This window comes from Delphinus delphis, chromosome 5, assembly GCF_949987515.2.
Source record: "Delphinus delphis chromosome 5, mDelDel1.2, whole genome shotgun sequence".
Lineage (NCBI taxonomy): Eukaryota > Metazoa > Chordata > Mammalia > Artiodactyla > Delphinidae > Delphinus > Delphinus delphis.
In genome coordinates, this window is record NC_082687.1 from 137,183,733 (window position 1) to 137,208,339 (window position 24,607).

Below are 24,607 nucleotides of genomic sequence, written 5' to 3' on the forward strand. Positions count from 1 at the left end.
TGCATGTGGGAATTCAGGAAGAGAAAAGCTATGCTTTTGGAAAGTCTAAGAATGAGACAAGGAATCAGGTTCAAGGTCAATTAAATGATCACAACTGCAATGTTAAAATGCCAGCTTTTCATCATGACTCTGGACATAATAAAATCTACAACCACAGCTACTATGCTTATTTACTGAGCACTTTCTAAGCGCCAAGCACTGTACCACGTTATTCCATGCAGTCCCCTCGTCAACACCATGAAGCAGGATGGTTGTAAGTCCAGCTTTACAGAACAGGAGAATTAGGCCTAGGAACTAGCTGGGATAACGTCCATGAAGAACTGAGCACGATGCCTGGACAAAGCAATCCCTCATTAACGGTAGCTATTCTTAGCTATCAATCATGAGGCTCTGCAGCCATACTTGAACATGCTTTATTCCCTCCGTATCAAGCCAATCCTAATCAACACCTTTCCTCTTGAAAGGCACTTGGGATACAAACGGGAAGGGGGGGAGCTTAAAAAGAAAACAAACCCCCCAAATCTGAAATAGCTGTGTTCCAGGTTAATTTCTCTCACAGAACGTTATACACTATTCTAAGCACAAGATGAACTTATTGATGCTTCTCAACAGCATCCAAGTCACCAGGAGCACCACTTGGTCGACATCTGCGCCCAGGAATCCTGAAGCCCTGGGAGATGGAGCATAAAACACTTCTTCCAGGTTGTCTTAAATATACATCCTTCGGTGGGCACTTACGCTGTTCCCAGCACAAACATGAAGCAGCTGCTCCCACCCAGACTCCCTAAGAGGGAAGCTGCGGAAGAACTATGGGTGGTCCCTGCCGCCCGCTCTCCCATCTCTCGGGGGGCCGGAGAGGGGACGCTCGGTATTCCACAGAGAACTCTACTCCTGGGGTCTCTGAGCAGAAGGGCTGCGCCAACTGCTGCTTCTACGTTGCTATCAGGGTGAATTGTAACTAACGTGCTCAATCTATCTCTAAGTCGGGCTAAAACCCACTCCACACACCGTAAAGTCTCGGACACCACTAAACCTCAAAACCAAGAATCGATGTTAAAGTAACACTCTAAAAACACTAACGGAAGGGTCTCCCGGGTTAGTTTACAGGATTTTCTTCTTGGTCCTTTAAAGAGCACAAAGGCGCGGTTCTTGTTTGCTGGCTTCGCTCGCCGGTCCGGCTTCCTCCCTCGGGGACAGAACACGGCTCGCCTGGTGCTGAAGCCACACTGCGACCCGAGGTTCCGGAGGAAGTGCAGGACAGGGAACAAGCTCACACTAACAAGAGCAGAGCGCAGGCCACCTTCACCTGCGTCCGGAGGCGCCGAAAGGGGACGGGGCGGCTTAAGCTTTACGTGCCCAAGCTGACCACTCGCCGACTGACCACTGCTGAGAGTGAGGCTGCGCGGACCCCGGGTCCGGATTCCACAGAAAATCTGGGGTCCGCAGCAGGGTCGGGGTTCTGCTTGGGACCAGGGTTCAGGTCCCAAGGGGATCAGGACTCCAGCGGGGGTCGGGGCGCCGCTGTGCACCCACCTTGGCGCGCTTTCAGCAGCATCGAGTTGGCCAAGAGGTTCTCGAGCTCCATGGACGACCGCCGCCGCCGCGACCAAGCTTTGTGGACTCGAGGAGGCGAGGTGGCGACCGGGGGCGGCGGTGGGGCAGCCTCCGCGCATCGCTCGCCCAACGCCGGGTCCGGTCCCGCACTGGGCCGCCGCTTCTCCTCGTCCTCCTGCTGCTGTTGCTGCTTCTGCCGCTGCCGCCGCCGCCGCTGCGTCGGACGCTGCCGGCGCCGCGACGCCTCGCCCTCGGGACCCGGGACTGCGGCCCAGGAGGGGTCGGGCCGAGCCCCCGCGGTCACCCCCGCCGCGCCGTGGCCCGGGCTGTCGGCCCCATCGCCCGGGGAGGCGCTCACTGGCCGGGGAACCACCCCCCGGCGACGACGGCTCCGGCCAACGGTTCCCCAGACGAGGGAGCCAGAGCGCTGCGCTCCACGGACCCCGAAGCTGGGGCGCTACCGCGCGGGCCGGGACCGCTCCCAGAAGGCCCCGCACGGGGCGGAGGCGGTGGGGCGCGAGCGCGGCCTGCTGGGAGTTGTAGTTGCTCAGCCTATGGGCGGGTAAGCTGAGCGGGGGCTTGTCAGTATTTTACCCAACGTTCCTACGTCTCGCTGGCTCAGTTATCGCGAGACGGGGGCGGCACTCCTAGGCGGCTGGGCCGCGCGGTAGCTCCGGACGGAGCGCGAGCTGTAGCTGCCACCTCCTCGTCAGCGCCCCGAGGTGCAGCGCGTGTTGCCATGGGGAAGACCAGGTCTGCCGGAGCGCGCGGGAAGGCCCCCGGGGCCCCGGCGGGCGCGCGGGGCTGCCGGGCGAGGCCCAGCGCCAACCCGTTCGAGGTGAAAGTCAACCGGCAGAAGTTCCAGGTCCTGGGCAGGAAGACGCGCCACGACGTGGGGCTGCCCGGGGTGTCGCGCGCGCGGGCCCTCCAGAAGGTGAGCGGGGCGCCGGGCCCTCCGGGGTGGGTCCCCCCGGCCCCACCTGCCGGCCGGGACCACCCACGGCCCTGCTCCTCGAACCCCTGCGGCACCGAGGGGCCGCCGGCAGGCTTGGGCGAGCTACGGACTTACTTTCCGGTGCCCTTTTTCTCTTCTGTAAATCGGCCATGATGGTGGTACGTACATCCTAGGGCCGCCGGGAGAATGGGAAGCGTCCACTTAGAGTCCTCGGGACAGCGCCTGGAGTAGTGAGACGTCGTGTATCGTGTATGCCATGCGTCAGCTGGACTGTTTTCATCTTCGTGCCTCTGCCTCTGCGTGGGCGGGGACGACATTTCCCCGCAAAACCGCCGTCCCTCCCTGGAGACCCACACACAAGTCCAGCTCAGGCAGAGTTCATCACTTCCGCGCTGCCGCGGCCCCTGTGCGAACCTCTTAAAACCTGCCCTCGTTGAGACTTTGAGCTCCGCTGGTTAGGGACAGGATAGGGGATTACATGCTCAGTAGATGTTTGAAGAAGGAATGTATCGGTCCTTTGAAGCGCACAACCTTGTCCCTTGCAGGGTAACTGAAATGCTGCCTTCTTGGAAAGTCTCGTAGCCTCCAGCTTTCCTGTGCTTACGGTTCCAGAGTATTCTGTACTTTGAAATTCAGTTCGGGTGGCATTCTCTCTGCAGCTTCTGAGACATGCTCATTGGTTTGTTTAACGATATTTATTGTTACTCTGAGGAGGAGACATTAGTAAGTTAGTGAACAAATTAAAGCACAGAAAGGTCAAGTAAATTTCCCAGGGTCACACAGCTGGTAAAGGCTGGGGTTTGCACTGGGTTTGGACACCTGTGAAGCCTTTATGTGCCACTGAGCACTTAACGTTTAAGCTGTGTTCTAGCAGGTGGAGAGGTAAAGGTAAAGTAACACCTGGCCCTGCCTTCATGGGCTCATAATCTGTGTTCTGTCCCACAGCATGTAATCCAGTTGATCTTTTTTTATATATAAATTTATTTATTTTATTATTTATTTATTTTGGCTGCCTTGGGTCTGTTGCTGCACGCGGGCTTTTTCTTGTTGCGGTGAGAGGGGGCTACTCTTCTTTGCGGTACGCGGGCTTCTCATTGCGGTGGCTTCTCTTGTTATAGACCACACGGGCTCTAGGTGCGCGGGCTTCAGTAGCTGTGGCATGTGAGCTCAGTAATTGTGGCTCATGGGCTCTAGAGCGCAGGCTTAGTAGTTGTGGCACACTGGCTTCGTTGCTCCACGGCATGTGGGATTTTCCCGGACCAGGGCTCGAACCTGTGTCCCCTGCATTGGCAGGCGGATTCTTAACCATTTCACCACCAGGGAAACCCCAACTGATCTTTTCTTTTTTTTTTTTTTTAATAAATTTATTTATTTATTTATGGCTGCATTGGGTCTTCGTTGCTGTGCACAGGCTTTCTCTAGTTGTGGTGAATAGGGGCTGCTCTTCGCTGCAGTGCATGGGCTTCTCATTGCGGTGGCCTGTCTTGCTGTGGAGCACAGGCTCTAGACACACGGGCTTCAGTAGTTGTGGAACACAGGCTCAGTAGTTGTGGCGCACGGGCTTAGTTGCTCCACAGCATGTGGGATCTTCCCGGACCAGGGCTCAAACATATGTCCCCTGCATTGGCAGGCGGATTCTTAACCACTGCGCCACCAGGGAAGTCCCCCCAATTGATCTTTGAATTGAATCAAACATCGTCCTTATTGCAAGGAGCTGGCAGTAATAGTAGACAAGACAAACTTATAGCCGACTCCGATGCACCCCTGCATTAGACACCCCAGGGCAGGCTTGTGGGGGCAGATGTGGGGATGGGCATTGCATGGGCTCCAGACTAGACATGTTTTCCTTTATCATGTAAGCCTCAGTTTTCTCATTTCTCCTTAAGAGCCTGAGGTAGGAACTGCCATTCTCTCCTTTTTACAGGTGAGGCTGTAGGCGCTTCCCAAAGTCCTCGCTGGGAAGTGGTGCAGCTGGTGGGGTTCTGAGTCCTCACTCTCGACTGCACCTCCTGGGCATCACATGCATGTCCATGAATGACCCAGAAAGTGCTGAGAGTATTGGTTTGGGGCTACACGTAAATTTTACCAAGAGACAAATACATAAATACGGAATCTGCAAATAGCAAAGACTGACTGCATATACACATAATGACACGTATGTAACAAGCAAAGAGCAGATAGGCAGTGCTGCTGCAGTCTGTGTCTGTAATTGATCGTGACGTCGTCATTGACATACATGGCCTCTCAGATCATTGTTCCCTGCTCCCCTTACTCGGCTAGAACCTGAACTCCTCTGGCTTCTTCACCTGGGTGGAGTGACCTCTGCTCGATTGTCTGCTTTTTTTTGGTTGCCATCATTTTACCTTAACCTTTGATATTAGGCATGGAAGTACTAACACACACTCTAGAGAATCCCCTGGGTTCCAGACATCATCCTCTTTGCTGCCGTTGTATGGCAGCGACCCAGTTTCTCCTTGGTAATTGAGATCAGTCTTTCCAGCCAGTAGATTGGCCTTTTTTGGACTGTTTGTCTCAGGGGCCTGAGGCATAGAAAATGGCATTTTCCAGTTCCTTAGAGCCAGCGTTGTGTCCCCTTGTGGAAGCACCTCCCCTTTGGTGACTAAGACTGCCAGGCCGTCAGAGCTCAGAGTTGCCAGGACCGGTGAGAGATTGTTCTATGATCTGTTTTTCAGCGCACCCAGACTTTGCTAAAGGAATACAAAGAAAGGGATAAGTCCAACGTATTTAGAGATAAACGCTTTGGAGAATACAATAGCAACATAAGCCCGGAGGAGAAGATGATGAAGAGGTTTGCTCTGGAACAACAGGTATGGAAAACAGTCTTTTGCTGTAGTTTTACACAGAAGTCAAATACAAAGAGAAGGCCGTTTCCCCCTTGTTTGTTTATACTTTTGTGAGTGCACAGTGGATGGGTCTTCAGTTGTGTATCTTGCCTGTCTAGACCAAGGGGGAAGCAGCCTCTTGCACATACCAGTTAGGTGGATAAATATCTTAACCAGAGTGCCCGGCAGTGATGCGTCCTGGGGTTCTGGACTAAACTGCTGCCTTCAGCTGGGTCGAGTGGATTGTGGAGCATTCCTGGTGGGTAGAGCTGCACGATTTCCCAGTGCCTTAGGGTGGCCCATTGATTTATTTACCTTCTGTGGGTTCTGTTTATATCCGAATCATTGCTCAAATGACCCAGAATAATCTTAAAGCTACACTGTCACATTGCACAAAAATGGGGGAAAAAATCATTCTTTTTTTGATGTTAAATGGATGTGGAAATTTTAGGAGACTGATTTTCATTTTTTCTATTCTGTCAGCGACAACACGAAAAGAAAAGCATCTACAACCTAAATGAAGATGAAGAACTGACTCATTACGGCCAGTCTTTGGCAGACATTGAAAAGCATAATGACATTGTCGATAGCGACAGCGATGCCGAGGACCGAGGAGTGCTGTCGGGTGAGGCCTGGGATCAGGGGCAGTCTGCTTAGCACTGACGTTCTTTCTGCCCTGCTTGCACACCTAGAAAATGCAGGTGTAGATCTCTAAGAATGTGTATATGTAGATAAGATAGACAGCCTGCTGTCTGTCTGTCACAGAAAGCACCTCAGTGTCCCTCCTCTTGTTTGAACTTCACCCCAGCTTATTTTACCCGGTGAGCTCAGAGAAACAATATGATTTGACCAACCCGTGAGTCAGAGTTGTGGGTAAAACCCACCTCGCTAACCCCTAGGACAGCTCCTCTGTACTAACCCACAGTGCTTTGCTACCACTGTTACCAGTTCTGACCCAATGTGTGCACTAACAGTGTTTACTTAGTTCTTTTAGTCTTTGTTTTCTCTGGAACCGCTTATGACAGTTTTGTGGGGGAAGTAACATTGAGCTGCTTCTTTTTAATTTCTTTTTTAAAATTTATTTATTTACTTATTTCATTTTTGGCTGCGTTGGGTCTTCGTTGCTGCGCACAGGCTTTCTCTAGTTGCAGCAAGCCAGGGCTACTCTTCGTTGCGGTGCGCAGGCTTCTCATTGCGGTGGCTTCTCTTGTTGCAGAGCACGGGCTCTAGGCGTGTGGGCTCAGTAGTTGTGGCTCACGGGCTTAGTTGCTCCTCGGCATGTGGAATCTTCCCAGATCAGGGCTCGAACCTGTGTCCCCTGCATTGGCAGGCGGATTCTTAACCACTGGGCCACCAGGGAAGTCCTGAGCTTCTTATTTATAGATAATAACAAAGCAGGTTAAACCGTGGCATTAGTTAACACTGATACACAACTGAACTGAGTTAGGACTCGGTTCAGGTCTGATCATCTTGGGCCCTTTTGTAAAGTTGCGGTCATGTCGTAAGTTCGCATCCTTATGATTTAGAATATCCTCTAGTCAGCATCTTCAGAACAAAGCTGCACAAAACTGAAACTGACTCAGCGGTTTTTCTGGTGTGTGGAAAGCCAAGCCGTTAAGCCCATGACTGCTTTTTGGTATTTGGGTGATGCGGGGGCAGAAGGCCTAGGAATTAGGGCAGCCCGTGGTTCTGTCCACAGCACCGGGAGGCGGACCTCAACTCTGCTGAGGCTTCGTGGTTGAGGAGGGGACATAGTTCACCTTGAGGGCCTTTCTCTGCGCACTTTCCATTGTTCAGGACTTTTTATGCACGCCTCGCTTTAAACACGTTCACCTTCACTGTCACCGAAGGGGACTGCCGTGGCACCTTAACGTTTGGCGGCCTGGTCATTCATCACAAGGTGTCGGCCTCGGCCTCGTTGGTATGATAGGCTGTGACGGTTGGCTGACTAGAGGAGAAGTTGGATTCCCATTCTGCCAGGTGTTGGGTCCTGGGGACTCAACTGTTTATTTGAGGTTTCCTATCCTCCTCTGATGTTTAGTATGAGCTCATGAGAATCCAGGGGACTTGCACATTTCCAGGTAACCTCTTATATTTGAAAATAAATATATTTGCCGTACCTTTTAAAATGAATCATTAGGAAACATTCTGTTTTGTTCAACTACATAGTTTATATGTTCTCCTAGATTAGGAGAATTTCATCTTAAAAATCAACCCTAGTTTTCTAATTAAATCCTATCATCAGTATAAACACACTGATGGATTTTTTTTTTTTCTTTTCTCCGAGAATCCTTTTTGGAATCTTTTATATACTACCACCTTAGTTAATGTTTTGTAAATTTTATTTTCAGAAAATATTGTAAACAATCTTGAATTAGTAGAATGCTAAATGATAGTGTTTTCTAATATGCTGAACTTTGCAGGAAGCAGAGGAGTCACTCATTCACTGATTCATTTATTCAGCATGTGCCAGGCAGTGCTCTTGGTTCTGGGGAAATAGCAGTGAGTAAAACCTACCTGCAGCTCAGTTTTCTGGGGAGACCCAGACAGTAAACTAAATAATCACTAAATCCCGCAGGCCGGTCGGAAGTAGAAGTGCTGTGGGGGAAATGAAGTTGGAGCGGTCTGGGACACGCCAGGCAGTCCTGATTAGGGTCACGAAGGAGGTGGCTGTCGTGCAGGCCTCTGGTGGTGTCACAGTCTGGGACCAGCCAGGAGCCTGGCAACTGGAGGGGGCGATGGTACAGACAGGTGGGCTGGGCCCCCGGGGCCACGGGAACAATTTTGGCTTTTACTCAGGAACGGGAGCCGGAGGGACTTGAGTGGGGAAGGACAGAGTTGGCTAGGGCAGGCCAAGAGGTCTTCCTGAAATTCTCTTGTAGGCGAGGGTGGTAGAGAGGAAGCAGGATGCGCAGGGGTGTTTGGGGTACCTGTTAGCCCAGGGGAGGCATCAGGAGGGCAGTGGGGGCCCAAGTCCGCAGACAGCCTTGCCTGGAGGAGGGAGCTGCTGCCCAGAGGAGTGAGCGTTGGCCTTTAAATCGGGCCAGAGTCTACTGCAGGGAGAGCGAGAGCAGCTTCCAGAAGGAGGCATGATGGGGATGGCGGAGCGCAGGCGCAGACGGCGGGTTGTGGGCCTGACGGGGTTAGAGGGCCACAGGCAGGAGCTGTTTCTCTTACTGGATGAGATCTGAAGTCAGTTGCTTAGCATCTAAGCCTCTGTTTTCTCTTCCAAGAAATTGGATTTTTTTAAAGTTTCTTTCTCTTCCAAAATCGACGATTCCCAATGTTGTCTTTCTCTCTTCTTCCCTGGTAGCTCAGGCAGCCTAGGAATCGGTGACTCCAGTAGCTGGCTCCGCCCCCTGCCCCCCGGGACTTTCTGTGAGACACAGGGAGGGTGTGAAGTGGCTCTGGTCCTGGGCACGCCCGCTTAGGACTCAGGCACGAGCTAGTTTGCGTTTGCCCATCTTCTGTGAGACGCTAACACATTGGAAAACAGGTTCTTGGTGTTTCCAGTCACTTGGATCACAGCTGTTTGGTCTTTTTATGCCTCTGGGTTTTCTCGGAGGGGCTCATCTTGGGGGTTTGTGTCGCTGTGCCTGTAGTCTCACCTGCCGTGGGTGAGAGTTTTCTCTTAAACGTGGAGTCTGCTCTTAGGACCGTGCTTGGAGAAACGTTGGCAGAGCGACTGCAAAACCCACTTCGCAGCCGGGCCTGGCTTCACAGAGGGGTTTTCTGCTCTCTGTCTGCAGCTGAGTTGACGGCGGCCCATTTTGGAGGAGGTGGTGGGCCGCTTCACAAGAAGACCTCTCAACAGCATGGCGAGGAGGGGCAACAGCCGAAGTCACGCAAAGAGCTGATCGAGGAGCTCATCGCCAAATCAAGGCAGGAGAAGGTGCGTCCGCTGCCGTTCTCGCTGTGGAGCAGCACCGCCCGCAGGCTCGCTGCTGAACACTTTCAAGTCTTTCCTCCCTGTGCGGTTTAGGCTGTGTCTAATATTTTCTATGAATTCAATAAAAGCATTCACTTTGAATAGGAATACAAAATGCATTTTAAGTTTCATCAAGCATGTACTTCCTCTTTTTTTTTAAATTTTATTTATTTATTTATTTATTTTTGGCTGTGTCGGGTCTTTTCTGCTGCGCGCGGGCTTTTCTCTAGTTGTGGCGAGTGGGGCCTACTCTTCGTTGCAGTTTGCGGGCTTCTCATCGCGGTGGCTTCTCTTGTTGCGGAGCACGGGCTCTAGGCACACGGGCTTCAGTAGTTGTGGCACGCAGGCTCTAGAGTGCAGGCTCAGTAGTTTTGGCGCAGGGGCTTAGTTGCTCCGTGGCATGTGGGATCTTCCTGGACCAAGGCTCGAACCCGTATCCCCTGCATTGGCAGGGGGATTCTTAACCACTGCACTACCACGGAAGCCCCAAGCATGTACTTCTGATGGTTTCTTGGGGTTTTGGTTTTGGTTTGGGGGGAGGGTTGGTTTTAGTGTTGTGGCACGTATCAAGAGTCGCAAAACATCACTGCTTTTGCTAAAGGCAAACTGCTCAGAGCATCTAGAAGAGCAGTTTTACAGCAGGAAGTTCGTTCTGCGTGATGGGATCCTGAGATGCTGATTTCTCGTGGTCTCTTTCCCCGTCGGCATGTTGGGCTGAGCGGTTGTCCAGTGGGGCCTGGACATCTGCTGGAGGCCGGCAGTAATGGGGTGCCTTCTGTTCTTTTTCCCCAGAGGGAGAGACAGGCTCAACGAGAAGACGCCCTTGAACTCACAGAGAAGCTAGACCAAGACTGGAAAGAAATCCAGACTCTCCTGGCCCGTAAAACACCCACATCCGAGAGCAGAGGTGGAAAGGAGAAACCCAAGGTGGGGTCAGCACCTCACAGGCAGCCTGGGCTCACGACCATTGACCCAGCCTTTCTCTGCAGAAGAGGGGGAGCCAGACATCTGTTCTCCCTTTTAGGACTTAAGTTTTCTGTTAAACTTTTATATTGAGGTATCTGACGTGTATTACATCAGGGTGGAAATAGACTAAAAGTTACTTCACTATCTACTCCAGAATAATGAAAGTAAAGAAAATGGTTGTTTCTTGGTATGAGAAGACTTGGTATGTGTATTGATATATACATTTATTTATTTTTCCCCCTGGACAATATTTGGTTCCTACCACATTGCTTTTAGTCTAAATTGTCAGAGAAGGTGCATTCGTTTGAGTTGCTGGTTTCTAGAAAATACTTGGATTTCACCAGATTACCTTGCCGTGTGGCCATCTGCACATCTGTGAGTCGACCTTACTGTTGCTTCCCCCAAAATCCCATTTGGGGGCTTAATGCCTAGATGAGCAAAGTTTAGTTTTCTTTTTTTTTTTTTTGCGGTACGCGGGCCTCTCACTGTTGTGGCTTCTCCCGTTGTGGAGCACAGGCTCCGGACGCACAGGCTCAGCGGCCATGGCTCACGGGCCCAGCCGCTCCACAGCATGTGGGATCTTCCCGGACCAGGGCACGAACCTGTGTCCCCTGCATCAGCAGGCGGACTCCCAACCACTGCGCCAGCAGGGAAGCCCAAGTTTTAGTTTTCTTAAAGCAGACATACTTTAAGAATTTTCGAGGAGCAAATAGTTGTATATGACCTAAAGGCGTCCTCGAGACTGATTAGAACAGGCCTCTGTCACACAAGAAGAAAAGACTTAGGCCGTGGTTTAGCTTCTTCCGTAAAGATGTCCAGCCACAATTGGGATGTGCAGGAAGCTCATTATGCAGGTCTTTTCTTTAAAAAAACAATTTCTTCTTTCTGCCCTAGCCTGACGCATACGACATGATGGTTCGTGAGCTCGGCTTTGAAATGAAAGCGCCGCCCTCTAACAGGATGAAGACGGAGGAGGAGCTGGCCCAGGAGGAGCGGGAGCGGCTCAAGTGCCTGGAGGTGTCTAGGGGGCGGGGCAGGGGGCGGGGCAGGGGGCGGGGCGAGGCAGGGGCAGGGGCAGGGCTGCTCTGGGAAGCTGCTACTACCGGAAAGGCGCTTTCCACCTTGTTGTGTTCAATGGGCTGCAGGTGTGCTGTGTTTTGCCAGTGAAATCTTTTTAGTCTCTAAACAAGTTTGTTTTATTTTTTTTAACTATAAAAGGAAAAATAAATGCAGATAATACCCAATATAACAAATTAAAAATGACTTTCTTTCTAATCCCTTTACCTCAGAACAGCTGCTAGCGATATAGTGCACTACCTTTTCACCTCTTTTCTCTTAAAGGTTTTTTAAATTTCCTTACGTTACAAAACAAAAATGAAGTGGAGGCATACTGTCGTGCATCTGGCCTTTTCAGTACCCCCCTCGTGGGCCATCTCCTGTGGCCATTGCATGGTTCAGAGGGACAGAGTAGCTGAGCTGCTTGTTAAATGGATGCAGACCTCAGTGTAAGGTGTCCTGTTCCTCTTCTGGGGCCTGGTGGTGAGTGAAGCCGATGGTTGGCCACCATCATTTGGCCAGAAAGCCCCCAGGGTGACAGCTTTTCCTTCCTTGTGACGGGAACATGTTTCTGCCGCAGTATTTTTATTTTTGTTAAAATAAGTCTTCCACACGATGCTTGCCAAGGGTTTGCGTGTCTGGTTGAAGAAAGCAGAAGGCAGGCCTGAAGCAGCTGTGATGGCCGAGGGAGCCTGGAGCGTGCGTCCCTGCCACGTGCTCACAGCACGGCAGACAGCTTTTCTGTCTTTCCTGCTCAGGCTGAAAGACTCCGGAGGATGCTTGGAAAGGAGGAGGACGAACGTATTAAGAGACCGAAACACATGTCGGCGGATGACTTAAGTGATGGCTTCGTACTAGACAAAGATGACAGGCGTTTGCTTTCTTACAAAGTAAGATGTTTGCCTTCGTTTCCTTTTTTTTTTTTTTAATTTAAAGCAACACATTTCCTGGTTTTTCACTTCATAGGTTTACCACAGGTGGAAATTGTGAGTCTTTTTAGAAGCAGTTTCTCTGGGGCTCTTTCTAAAGTTGGTGAGGTTTTTCATCCGCGAGCCCCATTAGCTCTATACTCCTCTCCCCTTTCAGAGCGTCGGCCCCACTCGGGGCAGGAAGATAGGAGAAGGCCAGGGGTCTCGAGCAGAAAGGGTTCCAAGACGGGAAACCGGGTGCTCGCAAAACACTGGGTTATCTGGGGGAGTCGTCAGGGGTCACCCTCCGATGTTGAGGTCCCACCACCTCCGTGTGCAGCCCACATGCCAGGAAGCCCCAGCTTCCTGGGGCTGCCAGACACTCATAGCAGCCGGAGCCTGTCCGCTGGGGCGCCTTCCGCATCCTGGACCCCCGCCGCTCCCCAGCAGAGACAAGCCCTGCCCAGAGTCCTGGCGGCAGGGTGTGGGGACTGCGGTTCCCAGGCCTTTAGCCCCGTGACGTGTAGCAGCCCCGAAGGAGGTGGGAGAGAGGCCCCACGCCCGTGTACGGTGCAGCACCGGGCCGCGTGTTCCTGGCAGACAAGTAGCATAAAGCGTCTGCACGTGCACGGCCCTCAGACACGGTCACAGGCTGTGCCAGCTGCTGTCCCCTGAGGAGTGATGCCACTGGTTCCCACACTCTGTTCCCAGGATGGAAGGATGAACGTCGAGGAAGAGCCAAGCGGGGAAGCCAGTAGCAGTGAGAGCGAAGGGGAAGAGGGCAAAGGCTCGAGCGAGGGGGACCCAGAGGAGAGCGATGGCCCGGACGGCCCCTCAGGCCTGGAGTCTGACGTGCAGAGCAAGGACGGGAGCGAGAGGACCCAGGAGGAGCAGCGTCCGAATCCCGGGGAGCGATCGGCAGCCGACGACCGGGAGGCTGCCAGGGCCGAGCTGCCCTATATGTTCGCAGGTAGACAGACAACTGGGGAGTGACCGCAGTGACCTGGTGGCGTCTGCCTCACGGGATGCGTCATGGAGTGGGACAGGGTACGGGCCTGGACACACGGGCACAGCCCGTCTGTGCTGTCCTGGCTGGCAGACAGGCACGGTCATCCTTCTCCGCGACGCCCCTGGGATCTGACCCGAGTGCTCTGGGCAGCACGTCAGCCTCTGCTATGTGGCTGCAGCAGTTCTGCAGGCCGCCGGCGGAGGTCCCTGCCACTTGACAAGTCAGCCCTTTGTGGGCAAGGGTGGCCGCGGAGTCGGGCTCAGGCCTCGTGACATGGCATGTAGCACACGGTGGGCTGCTCTGTCCCACGTGCAGACACCCCATCCGGTTCCAGTCCGCAGGCCTAAGCTGTCCTGCGACTTAAGGGCGTTTCCAGAGCGGTTGAACTGGCGGGTGGAGCTGGCTGCCGGGGGCATCTCAGGCGTGACGCTGCACTGCTCGCGGGGCTCCTTCCAGCTTCCAGCCTGTTCTGAACGGTCCTGGCGGCCACCCCGCCCACGCACTGTCCCCTCCTCCCTCCCCGTGTCGGGCATTGGCGGGATTCCTCCTGGAGGGGAGCTTGGGGTCATTTCTTCGTCGAGGCTTGTTGCAGGCAGCCCAGTTTCCTCGAGCCTCACCCTTGGCGGGCACGCGGGCACACGTTAGAAGCAGTGTGGTAATTACACAAAATGAGTGGTTCTATAAAACAGGCGGAAGTATTTCTTTGGATGAAGTAAAAGAAGTTGTATTATTTAATTTGTGTTCAGTTTTTATCTCTGTTACCAGAAACGTAATTCTCATTTGACAAGTTAAGCGTGGAGTGTGTTTTGTGTTTATTTTGATAGCTCCCAAATCCTACGAGGAACTGAAGTCTTTATTATCGGGAAGATCGACGGAAGAGCAGCTTTTGGTTGTGGAGAGAATTCAGAAATGCAACCATCCAAGTCTCGCAGTGGGAAACAAAGCAAAACTAGAAGTACGCTGAGTCGTTTGTCTGCAGTGTTGGGAGTGTCAGGGAAGAGCCCTGGTCTGTGTGGGCATCGTAACCGTGAAGCTGGTGGTCCTGAAGTGCACCCCGTGCTTACGGCCGCGAGATTTCACGGTGGGGTGTGGGTCAGGGGGCAGAGAGCCAGGCCTGGGTGTGCGTCAGCTCCAGGGCCACGGCAGGCCCAGGAGGAGGCCGAGCTGTTGACCTCAGTTTACACTGAGTCCACCGCGCACACCGTCACGCAGCAAAGCCAGGCTTTGGGGAAGTAGATAGCTAGGAACGTGCCTCGTCCTCTTTGGCGCCCGGCCGGCGCGCTCCTGGTCTAGGACTGAGGCGTTGCCCGCCAGCCAAGGCAGCACCCAGACCCTGTGCTCTTCGCCCGTGTGCCTGCCTTGGGTCACATGCCCCCTTCGCTGGCCCTGAGGCCCTCGCCCCACCCGGTGCGGGGGCACAGGGGGCAGGGCGTGCTGTGCCGCAGCTCCGTTCTGGGCTCAGCCCTGAGCTCTGGCCCCAACCCTGTTCCTGCAGAAACTGTTTGGCTTCCTTTTGGAATACGTCGGAGATTTGGCTACAAGTGATCCTCCAGACCTTGGCGGAATCAACAAGTTGGTTGTGTAAGTGAAAACGGGGTGCCTTATCTGGAACGTGGGGCTGAGTTGAACAAATTTTGTGCCCTTTAGTAAAGTTGTAGAATAACTTCGGAGTTATTAAGGCAGCCTTGCCAGTGGACCCACAGCTCGCACAGCTGCGGTGATTTCCGTACGCCATCCTGCTCCTAAGTCGTGTTGACGCGCTGCTCCCATTGCCCTAGAGATGGGACCTGCTTTTAACTGCAAACGAATCGACTTTAAGACAGTAGGGCCCCTTCAGTTTATTAATATTTGACGGCAAATTTTCTGTTTCATTCGCCCGCCTGCTGCTGTCCTGCGCGGGGTCCCCGGGCCGGGCTCTGCACCAGGCCCCGTGAGAGCAGAGCAGCATGGTGGCTCCTGGCCCCGTGGTGGCTGGAGCAGGGCGCAGCGGGCAGGGTGCTCAGTTGGGAGGGTCCGTGAGAGCAGGTGCCTGGTGGTACCCTCGGGCTGGCCACCTGCACACGCCTCCACCCCGTGCCAGCCTCTGCCCCCAGGAGTGCTTGTGAGGTACCACTGGGTTCAGGACTGTCAGCCACGTCTGGCCCTTAGAATATGCCTTCCGTGCTGTTACTTGCATAAACAGAGCTACTTCTGCCACCAGTACTGAGAAGTTACGACCAGGTTCTTAGCAAATAGCAAAAATGAGTATAGGTTATTATAAAACACTATTAGAAAAACTACCTGGATCACCGAGACGGCCAGCCAGGTGTCAGTAAGGAAAAGTGCATTCATCCAGGGGCTTCCAGCTCCAGCTCAGCCGGCAGGTGACTCCAGAGGAAGATGATAGACGTGGGTGGTCTGAGGGGTCCTATGTTTTGTTGCCTGCGGACACTCTCCCCGACACGTCTCTGATGAACAGGCAGCTGTATAACCTTTGCCAGATGTTTCCTGAAGCCGCAAGCAGCGCCGTGAGATTTGTCCTCCGAGATGCCATGCACGACATGGAAGGAATGGTTGAGACCACAGGCCGGGCGGCCTTCCCGGGCCTGGACGTGGTAAGCCAGGGGCGTGTCTCATCTGGCCGTTGACCCGCGGCTGCCATCTGTCCAGTGTGCTGCCGTGGCACGGAGGGGCTGGGGGCTTCAAGAGGGTGGTCTGCCCCAGAGCCTCCGCAGCCATCTGGAGGGCACGCTGGGCCAGCCCTGGAAGGACTGCTGACCTGTTAACCACTAGCTAATGTGGGCTCAGGAGCAGAGTTCCTGGTTTGACTTCTCCGTGAACGGTGCCGTGTTTAGTCTTGATGGCAGACCCGGGGTGTGTTTTCCTGAGCACCTGAACCTGTGGGCTGGTTGCTCCACCTGCTTGTGCACAGCGACCTCTAACCTCTCTGAGGTTTCTGACCGTTTCACGACAGCCGTGGGCTGTGTCGTCAGCTCTGGTCACTGAAGAAGTACTGCTCAGTCCGTTCCATTTTCTGGTCTTCGTGTTGAAATGAACTAACGGCGACGGGCAGGAACTTAAAAGTTCGGCTTTAGGGCTTCCCTGGTGGCGCAGTGGTTGAGAGTCCGCCTGCCGATGCAGGGGACGCGGGTTCGTGCCCCGGTCTGGGAAGATCCCACATGCCGCGGAGCAGCTGGGCCTGTGAGCCATGGCCGCTGAGCCTGCGCGTCCGGAGCCTGTGCTCCACAGCGGGAGGGGCCACAACAGTGAGAGGCCTGCGTACCACAAAAAAAAAAAAAAAAGTTCGGCTTTATGTCAGTGGGTCAGTAGACTCCTTGGGAAGGCATCTGAGCCAGTGTCTGTGGCCTCGGCCCCTTTCTCTGTGTGACCTGGGGTAGGTGGGTGCCCGAGCTGTGGCCGAGGGTATCCAGCCTTGCCTCCCCGGAGCCTGTCCCTGGCGAGGAGTAGTGGGGAGGCCAGGGGGGTTGGCAGGCTGCCCGGGCTTCCATCCTGGGCTGCGCGGGCCTGGCCTCTCCCGGCTGTAGGCGGTAGTGATGGCTCAGTGGTACCTGTCCCGTAGGCTGGCGTGAGGATTCATGAGTTGATGTTGTTACTGAACCAAATTGGGGCCCACCCTCGCCCGGCGCACAGCAAAGCCAGCCGACTGCTGCCAGGTTGTGGGGAAGAAACGTGCAGCGTTTACTGCAGGCAGCTCGTGCCCAAGAGACACGGACCCCCTGAGGGCCTCAGGGGAGGGGTTTTAAAGGCAACATCGAGGGTGAGGGTCCCAGGGTGTGTGACCAGCTGGTGGGCTTTCCTCTGAGTGGCTGGTGGTGAGCTGACAGGGTGATGTTCGGCCACTTGGCTCCCAGCGTCTGGGGCCTGGTGCTCGCGGGCAGCCTGCAGTCCCCGCCCCCGGCGGGTGGTGGTCTTGGTCTCCGCAGAACAGCCCAGAGGTGCGCGTCAGGCTGTCTCCCTTCTTTAGCCCTTGTGGTGGCGCTTTCTTTCCAGCTCGTTTACTTGAAAATTGCTGGGATGTTGTTTCCAACCTCTGACTTCCGGCACCCGGTGGTCACGCCTGCGCTGCTGTGTCTGAGCCAGCTGCTAACCAAGGTACGTCAGGGCCTCCCCATCAGAGCCAGCCCTCCCAGGGGCTGAGCGGGGCCGCGGAGACTGGCGCTCCTTGGGGCAGGAGTAGGAAAGGCTCGTCAGCGAGGCCTGCGTAGCAGCTCCTTCCCAGAGCTCCCGGGCGAGGTGGCAGAGGGTGTGACCCCAGAAAGCGCATGAGGGCATCGTGTCTGATCTGGGGTTCTGTTCCCCTCTTGGCTTTAAAAGTCCAAATAGCTCCGTTTTCCTTGAGGGGGCGTGTGATCGGTACCCACTTGCTGTGGCAGTTACCAGCGTTCCGCTCCGAAAGGGTGGGACCTTACGGTCACAGGGCTCTGCGCCTGATTGCATGCCACGCGCCTCGATCCTGCCGTGGGGGCGGTGCTCCCCTCCGTGCAGAGGAAGGTCGGGGCCTGCGGCTTCCCGCGGAAGCCAGGCTGTCTGCCTGGCGCAGTGTTGTGAATGTTGTTCCCAAGTGGACACTGTGCCCTGTGTTCCTTTGCCAGTGTCCCATCCAGTCCCTCCAAGACGTGGTGAAGGGGCTCTTCGTGTGCTGCGTGTTCCTGGACTATGTGTCTCTGTCCCAGAGGTTCATACCTGAGCTCATCAATTTTCTTGTTGGGATTCTTTACATCGCAACTCCCAACAAGCAGAGCCAAGGTGAGTTGATTGGAGGCAGCGTTTGCAAATATACTGTACTTTAGACTTTTAATAGGAATCGGTATTCATTGTAGAAAGCTTAGGATGTGGGGAAGTTAGAAAGAAGACAAAAGAGTCTCAAGTCTCATCCTCCAGAGTAGCATCCTTTTTTCCCTCTGTGTGGATGTGTGTAAACCCACATTTTGAAAACAATCAGGATCCCACTTTATCTGTCCAGCACAGTAGCCCATTTCCACGTGTGGGGAGTCTGAGCTTAGTGTAAAGTACCCCCCAGGTGGCAAGACTACCTACCAGAAATATATAAAATACTGAGGTTTACTGTATTGACTGTGTGTTGAAACAGTATTTGGGGGGGAGGGTAAATAAAATACATCCATTAAGATTTACCTTTTTGGGGGCTTCCCTGGTGGCGCAGTGGTTGAGAGTCCGCCTGCCGATGCAGGGGACGCGGGTTCGTGCCCCGGCCCGGGAAGATCCCACGTGCCGCGGAGCGGCTGGGCCCGTGAGCCATGGCCGCTGAGCCTGCGCGTCCGGAGCCTGTGCTCCGCAACGGGAGAGGCCACAGCAGTGAGAGGCCCGCGTACCGCAAAAAAAAAAAAAAGATTTACCTTTTTGTTTTTACTCATTTTATGTGGCAACAAGAACACTTTAACTGGCGTAGCTCACGGTCTATCTCTAGTCAGCAGCACCGCTCCTGTAGTTTCTACAATGTTCTGAATGTTGGAAGGAGATCGTGGACAGCAGTATTCTGACAGGGTTTCAGCAGTTGTTGCTCTTCTGAACTATCACACCCTCCCCTCCCCTCCCCCACACAGGATGCTGACACTCTTCCCCACGCTTCTGCCCACTCACGGCTCCCTCGCCCTCCAGGAGCTGCCCACCTTTGTCCCCTCGCTCCTCCGTGTCTAGAGGGGCTGCTTTCCCGGCCTCCTTTTCCCTTCCCTGCCCTTCCACTTTCTCCTCGTAACCTCACATGGACACTTGCCTGATTTCTCTGAGCCCCACGCTGTGGGCTCCTCTCTGCCAGCTGTGGGGATGGGCACGGGGGGGACAGCCACACCCCAGGGAGACGTCAGGGTGGCTGCAGTGCTGGAGGAGGGGCCCCGGTGGAGGGCACTGGACGCTGGAGTCGGGACTGGTCAGCAGACTGGCTGTCACCCGTATGCCCCCCACCCTCTGCCCAGCCACCGCCCACTCTGCCGTGCCTGGACCGCACCCGGCCTGGCACCCTCCCCGGCAGTCCCTTCCGTCTGCTTCGACTGCTCCTCTGAGTAACGGTGGGCTTAAGTCCTGCTCGCTCCCCGGGTCTCTGGAGCAGGCCTTCTCTGGCCTGGTGAGCTCTGCACCCTGCCCCACCGCCCCAGCTCTCCTGACAAACCCGCCTCACCCTCCTCTGCTTTTCCTTTGTCCGTCGTTTCTTACGGATACTCAGTCTAGTCTGCCCACGAGGGCAGGGGCCTAGTCTGAGCTTGGACTTGGCCCACACACCCCTGTCAAAGCTGTCGCTCGTCTCTGGTGGTAAGCACAGCACATGTTTGTTAGAATGAACTTCCAAAGGCTTCACCCTGCAGAGCCTGCCCTGCGAGCCCGGTAGCCTCAGAGGCCGACTCTGTCCCTGTCCCACTTGGAATCCAGGTTACACTCTGGTGCACCCTTTCAGAGCACTTGGGAAGAACTCGGAGTTGCTCGTGGTTTCTGACGAGGAGGCCATGACCACGTGGCACAGGAGAAGCCTCCCCCTCCAGTGGGCAGGAAGACTGAAAGCCCAGACTGAGACAGAGGCCAACCACACCAGGTACGTGCGGGCCTGGGGCTCCGGGCCGTGGTGCCAGCTTAGACCTCCGAGGGGCCAGGCTGCAAGCCAGACGTGACCCAGCACCCAGCCTTGAAGATGCACCCGGGTTATCTCTGTTCGCAGATGAAATGATTTTATATGTGGAAAATCCTAAAGGTTCCACGGAAGAGCTATCAGATCTGATAAGTGAATTCAGCAAAGTAGCTGGATACAGAGCCAACGTACAAAAGTCAGTTGTATTTCTACACACAAACAATGAACAGTCTGAAAGGAAATTGCAAAAACGATCCCATCTACAATAGCATCAAAAGGAATAAAATTACTTAAGAATTAGCTTATGCAGGGAGGTGGAAGACTAGTACGATGGAAACTACAAAACATTTGTTGAAAGTACTTAACAAAGACATGAATGAATGGAAACACGTCTGTGTTCCTGGACTGGTAGACATAATCACCTCCAAATACCACCACGATAGGGGTTCGGTTTCAACAGGGGGATTTTGTGGGGTCACATCCTTCAGTCTGTAGAAGTAGAATGAGGAGGGGACTAGGACTTTTTCTCCTAAGTCCTCTGATTTTTAAAAAAATTATGGTTATTTGAATTTTTTTGTTGACATTTATTTGTTGTGTTAAAATGCAGATAACATTTACCATCTTAACCATTTTTAAATGTATGGTTCGGTGGCATCTTAAGTACATTTACACTGTTAAGGAACCGTCACCACCCTCCATCTCCAGAACTTACTCATCTTCCCAAACTGAAACTCTGTCCCCATTAAAGACTAATCCCACGCCACACCCCAAGCCCCACCATCCTCCTTTCTGTCTGTGGATTTGACTCCTCTGCTGCATCTCATATAGGTGGAATCGCAGGATTTGTCCTTTTGTGACTTATTTTATTTCACTGAGTGTAATGTCCTCAATGTTCATCCATCTTTAGCAGGTATCAGAATTTCCTTCCTTTTTAAGGCTGAATCATACTCCGTTGTGTGGATGGACCACATTTTGTTTATTCATTCATCCATCAGTGGACACTTGAGTTGCTCCCACTTTTTGGTTATTCTGAATAAGGCTGCTGTGGACATGGGGGTACAAGTATCTATTCCAGTTTCTGCTTTCAGTTCTTTTGGGTTTATACCCAGAGATGGAATTGCTGGGTCAGATGATAGTTTTATTTCTAATTTTTTGAGGAACCTCCATGCTGTTTTCCACCACAGCTGTACCATTTTACATTCCCACCAACAGCGTATGAGGGTTCCAATTTCTTCACATCCTTGTCAACACTTAGTAATTTCTGGATTTTTGATGGTAGCCATCCTCATGGGTATGAGGCGGTGTCTCATTACGATTCTGCCTTGATTTTTCTAATGATTAGTAATGAGCATCTTTCCACGTGCTTGTTGCACGTTCATAATCTTTGGAGAAATGTCTGTTCACATCCTGATGGCCGTTTTTTTCCATGAAAACCTAACTTTCCCAGAATGTGTGTGATTTTCAAAGTATATCTGCTTGATACTGGAAATAGTTTTAGTAATTTAAAAACTACAACGGGGTTTATTTAAGATGAGGGCTCCAGCCATTGTAGCGAGTGAGTCAGTTTTCTTGGGTCTCTCCCAAGAAATGTATATGTGTTACTAAACTTTTTCTTCTGTTTAAAAAACAAAAAACACCGAGTACTCTTTCCAAGTTGTTGCTGCATTTCCCGCAACGTTCTTTCCTATTCAGGGAAGCAGGATGTTTTCTTTAACTCCTGATCCCATCAGCCATCGGGCTGCAGCCGTTGCCCAGGGCAGATGTTTGACCTCAGGGTCCTGCGGCCCAGGCCCACGAGTGGAAGGTTTTCATCTTTGCCAAGATGATGGGCTTTGTTGGTGACGGGGAGGGGCCCTTCCTTCCTGTTTGCCTGAGGCCGGGTGTCACCCATGCAGGCTGTCCTGCCTGGCCGTGTGTCTGGCTCTGGTGCAGCGCTGTGTGACCGTCTATGGCACCCTGCCCTCCTTCCACGACATCGTGCAGCCCCTGCGAGCCCTCCTGATGGAGCACCTGGCAGCCCGCAGCTGCCCGCCCGAGCTCCAGGTGAGGCCTCCCATGGCGCGGCCGTGTCCCGGAGTTGGGGCAGGCTGGCGGGCGTTTCTGTCACCGGGGTTCTGGCGCTAGGAATCAAGGCCAGCCGCCCCCCTCAGCCTGGGCAGCGGCTCCAGGCCCCGCGCCCCTCCCAGGTCACTCGGGTTCTGAGGATGGTCCCACTGCCCTGCACCAGGCGACAGGAAGCCATGAGGGGCACCTGCCTTTTGGCCTGGGGGCTCCCCTCTGTACGAATGGGCTGGTCCCCATCGTGTGCTCCCCACATTCCTCTGGGAGAGACCGTTCTGTTGCTCGATGGGTCTGTGGGTCTGAAGTCCCACCAGGCCAGATGCCACGAGGACGCTGCAGGAAGGTGGAAGCTTCGTGAGAGCTGGGCCGTCTGGGCACAGTGGCTCTGCACCTGCAGCCGCCGGGCCCAGGGGAAGGGGCGGCCCGGAGGGAGGAGCTCCGGAGGCCACGGTGGGCAGGCCCGGCGGTGTCAGCTTTCCTCACGTGTCAGGAGCTGAGTCGGAGCATTTTGACGGAAATGGAAAAGCAGCCGAAGCACTATCGGCCGCTGGTCTGTGAGAAGAGCAAGCCGGTGCCGCTGAAGCTGTTCACCCCCCGGCTGGTCAAAGTGTGAGTACGGAGGCCCCCCAGCACCCCAGCCCCAGAGGGGCTTGGGGAGTCCGGGGCTGTGGCTGGGGGCGGCCCTGACCGGGGCCTGGCAGGCTCTGGGTGCGCAGACCCTGCGCCCTCAAGGCCGGCTTTGCACCTTCAGCCTCGAGTTTGGGAAGAAGCAGGGCTGCACAAAGGAGGAGCAGGAGAGGAAGAGACTGATCCACAAGCACAGGCGAGAGTTTAAAGGCGCCGTCCGGGAGATCCGCAAGGACAACCAGTTCCTGGCCCGGATGCAGCTCTCGGAGATCATGGAACGGTGAGGGGCGATGGGGTCTGGCAGGGGCTGGTGTGGGTGCTGGGCCGGGGTGAGGGCGGGCCACGCGGATGTGAACTGCTATTGGGTCAGATAGGAAAAAGGGCAAGATGTCCTCCAAAATGTATCCAAAAATGGGCTTTTTTTTTTTTTTTTTTTTTTTTAAAGGGACGCGGAAAGAAAACGAAAAGTGAAGCAGCTTTTTAACAGCCTGGCCACACAGGAAGGTGAATGGAAGGCTCTGAAGAGGAAGAAGTTCAAAAAATAAATTATGTTTTATGAATCAGACAAGGAGATGCTATGTAATGAATGCCGTAACGGGTGCTGTAACGTCAAGTTATTTTCCTGTACTTCGCTTCATGTTAAAACGCCTCTCCTGACATATTGCACTTTGGGAACACGGCCAAGCCTCTGTGGGAGCTACATGCGGATAAACTGAGAATCACCTCTATTCCTCACTTCCAGACAGTCCTCAGTTAATCACGAGGCTTGGGACTGATGGGATTCAGGCTAATGTTTTTGGTCAACCAAGCGTATTTGCCTTGAGGTGTAGAATTCAGTGTTACTTAATGTTACATGAATTTTCAGTCATCAGTGAAACAAGTTTGCACATAGTTTAGAAATCACCCGTAATCCCGGCACCCCAGCAGCCATGATCGGCTTTGCCCCAATCCATACCCAGTCTTGATTAATGCTTTGGAGTGCCAGGCCGCTGTGAAGGCAGGAGGGGTTGGGCTGCATCTGCATTGACCCAGGAGGCTTCATAAAGACACAGGAGCCACCTGCCCGCCCTCGCGGCGCTGGGGGCTACGGCCTTGCACAGAACGCTGCCTCCCTGCGGGGGTGCAGAGGTGGGCAAGTCCCCCAGCCCCTGTGCCCTGCCCCCAGTCTCTGAGAGTGAGGCACTGGTCCTCACACCCCAGGTGACCATGCGGCACGTGGCAGAGGCCTCACCCTCAGCTGGCAGCCCTGCCGGGTGGCCCTAACACTCACATCAAGAAACCCATCCTTGGGACTTCGCTGGTGACACAGTGGTTAAGAATCCGCCTGCCAATGCAGGGGACACGGGCTCAAGCCCTGGTGCGGGAGGATCCCACATGCCACGGAGCAACTAAGCCCGTGCGCCATAACTACTGAGGCTGCGCTCTAGAGCCCACGAGCCACAACTACTGAAGCCTGCGCGCCTAGAGCCCGTGCTCTGCAACAAGAGAAGCCACGGCAATGAGAAGCGCATGCACTGCAACAAGGAGTAGCCTCCGCTCGCCGCAACTAGAGAAAGCCCGCGCAGCAACGAAGAGCCAACAGAGCCAGAAATAAATTTTAGAAAATGAAGCCCATCCCTGAGGTCACAGCCACAGAAGTGACCGCGGAGAGATTGAAAGATTAGCGAGACTAGACATGTGGGAAGAGGGTAACTGATTCTGGCTCCCCCAACAGGGAGGCTGGTGGGGAGAATCGGGAGTTTGATTTGGGGCGCTGTTAGGCCGTGTTGGGGCTCAGAAGGGCAGAGGGACAGGGCCAGAGCGCCCCCTGGTGGCAGGCGGAAGGGACAGATGAGACCACGTTGGATGAGATTTCTGCATCTTTACCTTTTTTCTAGGATTGTTCAGAGATAGGTGTTTGCCAGGTGCGTGGCTCCACAGATCTCGAAGGCCCTGGCAGGTGTCGGGGCCACAAACGGGGCTGGCTTCACCTCGCTGTGTAGGCCTGGCCTGCTGTTAACATCGTGCAGACTCAAGACTCCACCCTCACGTAAACCCTCCTGCAGCTGTTGCTACTTAAATTCGCCAAGCCGCTGATCCCGGGTGGCGGTGGAACGTGCCAGCAACAAGCTGATAAAGCCCCAGCT

The 24,607-nt window shown here is 54.0% G+C and overlaps 2 protein-coding genes across 2 annotated transcripts in view; one reads left to right on the plus strand and one right to left on the minus strand.

The window, feature by feature from the left end:
- Positions 1 to 1,585, minus strand: part of LOC132426350 (uncharacterized) — a 31,609-nt gene extending 30,024 nt beyond the window's left edge. The window contains exon 1 of the mRNA XM_069540717.1: positions 1,534 to 1,585. Coding sequence (XP_069396818.1) covers positions 1,534 to 1,585 — 52 coding nt within the window. The remainder of the gene's footprint in view (positions 1 to 1,533) is intronic.
- Positions 1,586 to 2,202: 617 nt separating this feature from the next.
- On the plus strand, positions 2,203 to 23,049 carry NOP14 (NOP14 nucleolar protein). The gene is made up of 18 exons (XM_060013052.1): positions 2,203 to 2,488; positions 5,203 to 5,337; positions 5,836 to 5,977; positions 9,102 to 9,244; positions 10,073 to 10,207; positions 11,141 to 11,263; positions 12,061 to 12,192; positions 12,922 to 13,180; positions 14,044 to 14,174; positions 14,715 to 14,800; positions 15,678 to 15,813; positions 17,210 to 17,311; positions 17,812 to 17,965; positions 19,601 to 19,760; positions 21,689 to 21,836; positions 22,345 to 22,463; positions 22,606 to 22,761; positions 22,927 to 23,049. Exons 1-18 carry the CDS (start codon positions 2,294 to 2,296, stop codon positions 23,024 to 23,026), a joined length of 2,556 nt encoding a protein of 851 aa, XP_059869035.1. The 5' UTR covers positions 2,203 to 2,293; the 3' UTR covers positions 23,027 to 23,049.
- The last annotated feature ends 1,558 nt before the right edge of the window (positions 23,050 to 24,607 follow it).

Coding starts and splice junctions, on each gene's coding strand:
- NOP14 (XM_060013052.1), top strand. CDS start 2,294: ATGGGGAAGACCAGGTCTGCCGGAGCGCGCGGGAAGGCCCCCGGGGCC. Junction 12,193..12,921: donor GGCGTTTGCTTTCTTACAAA/GTAAGATGTTTG, acceptor CTCTGTTCCCAG/GATGGAAGGATGAACGTCGA. Junction 22,464..22,605: donor ACCCCCCGGCTGGTCAAAGT/GTGAGTACGGAG, acceptor TTGCACCTTCAG/CCTCGAGTTTGGGAAGAAGC.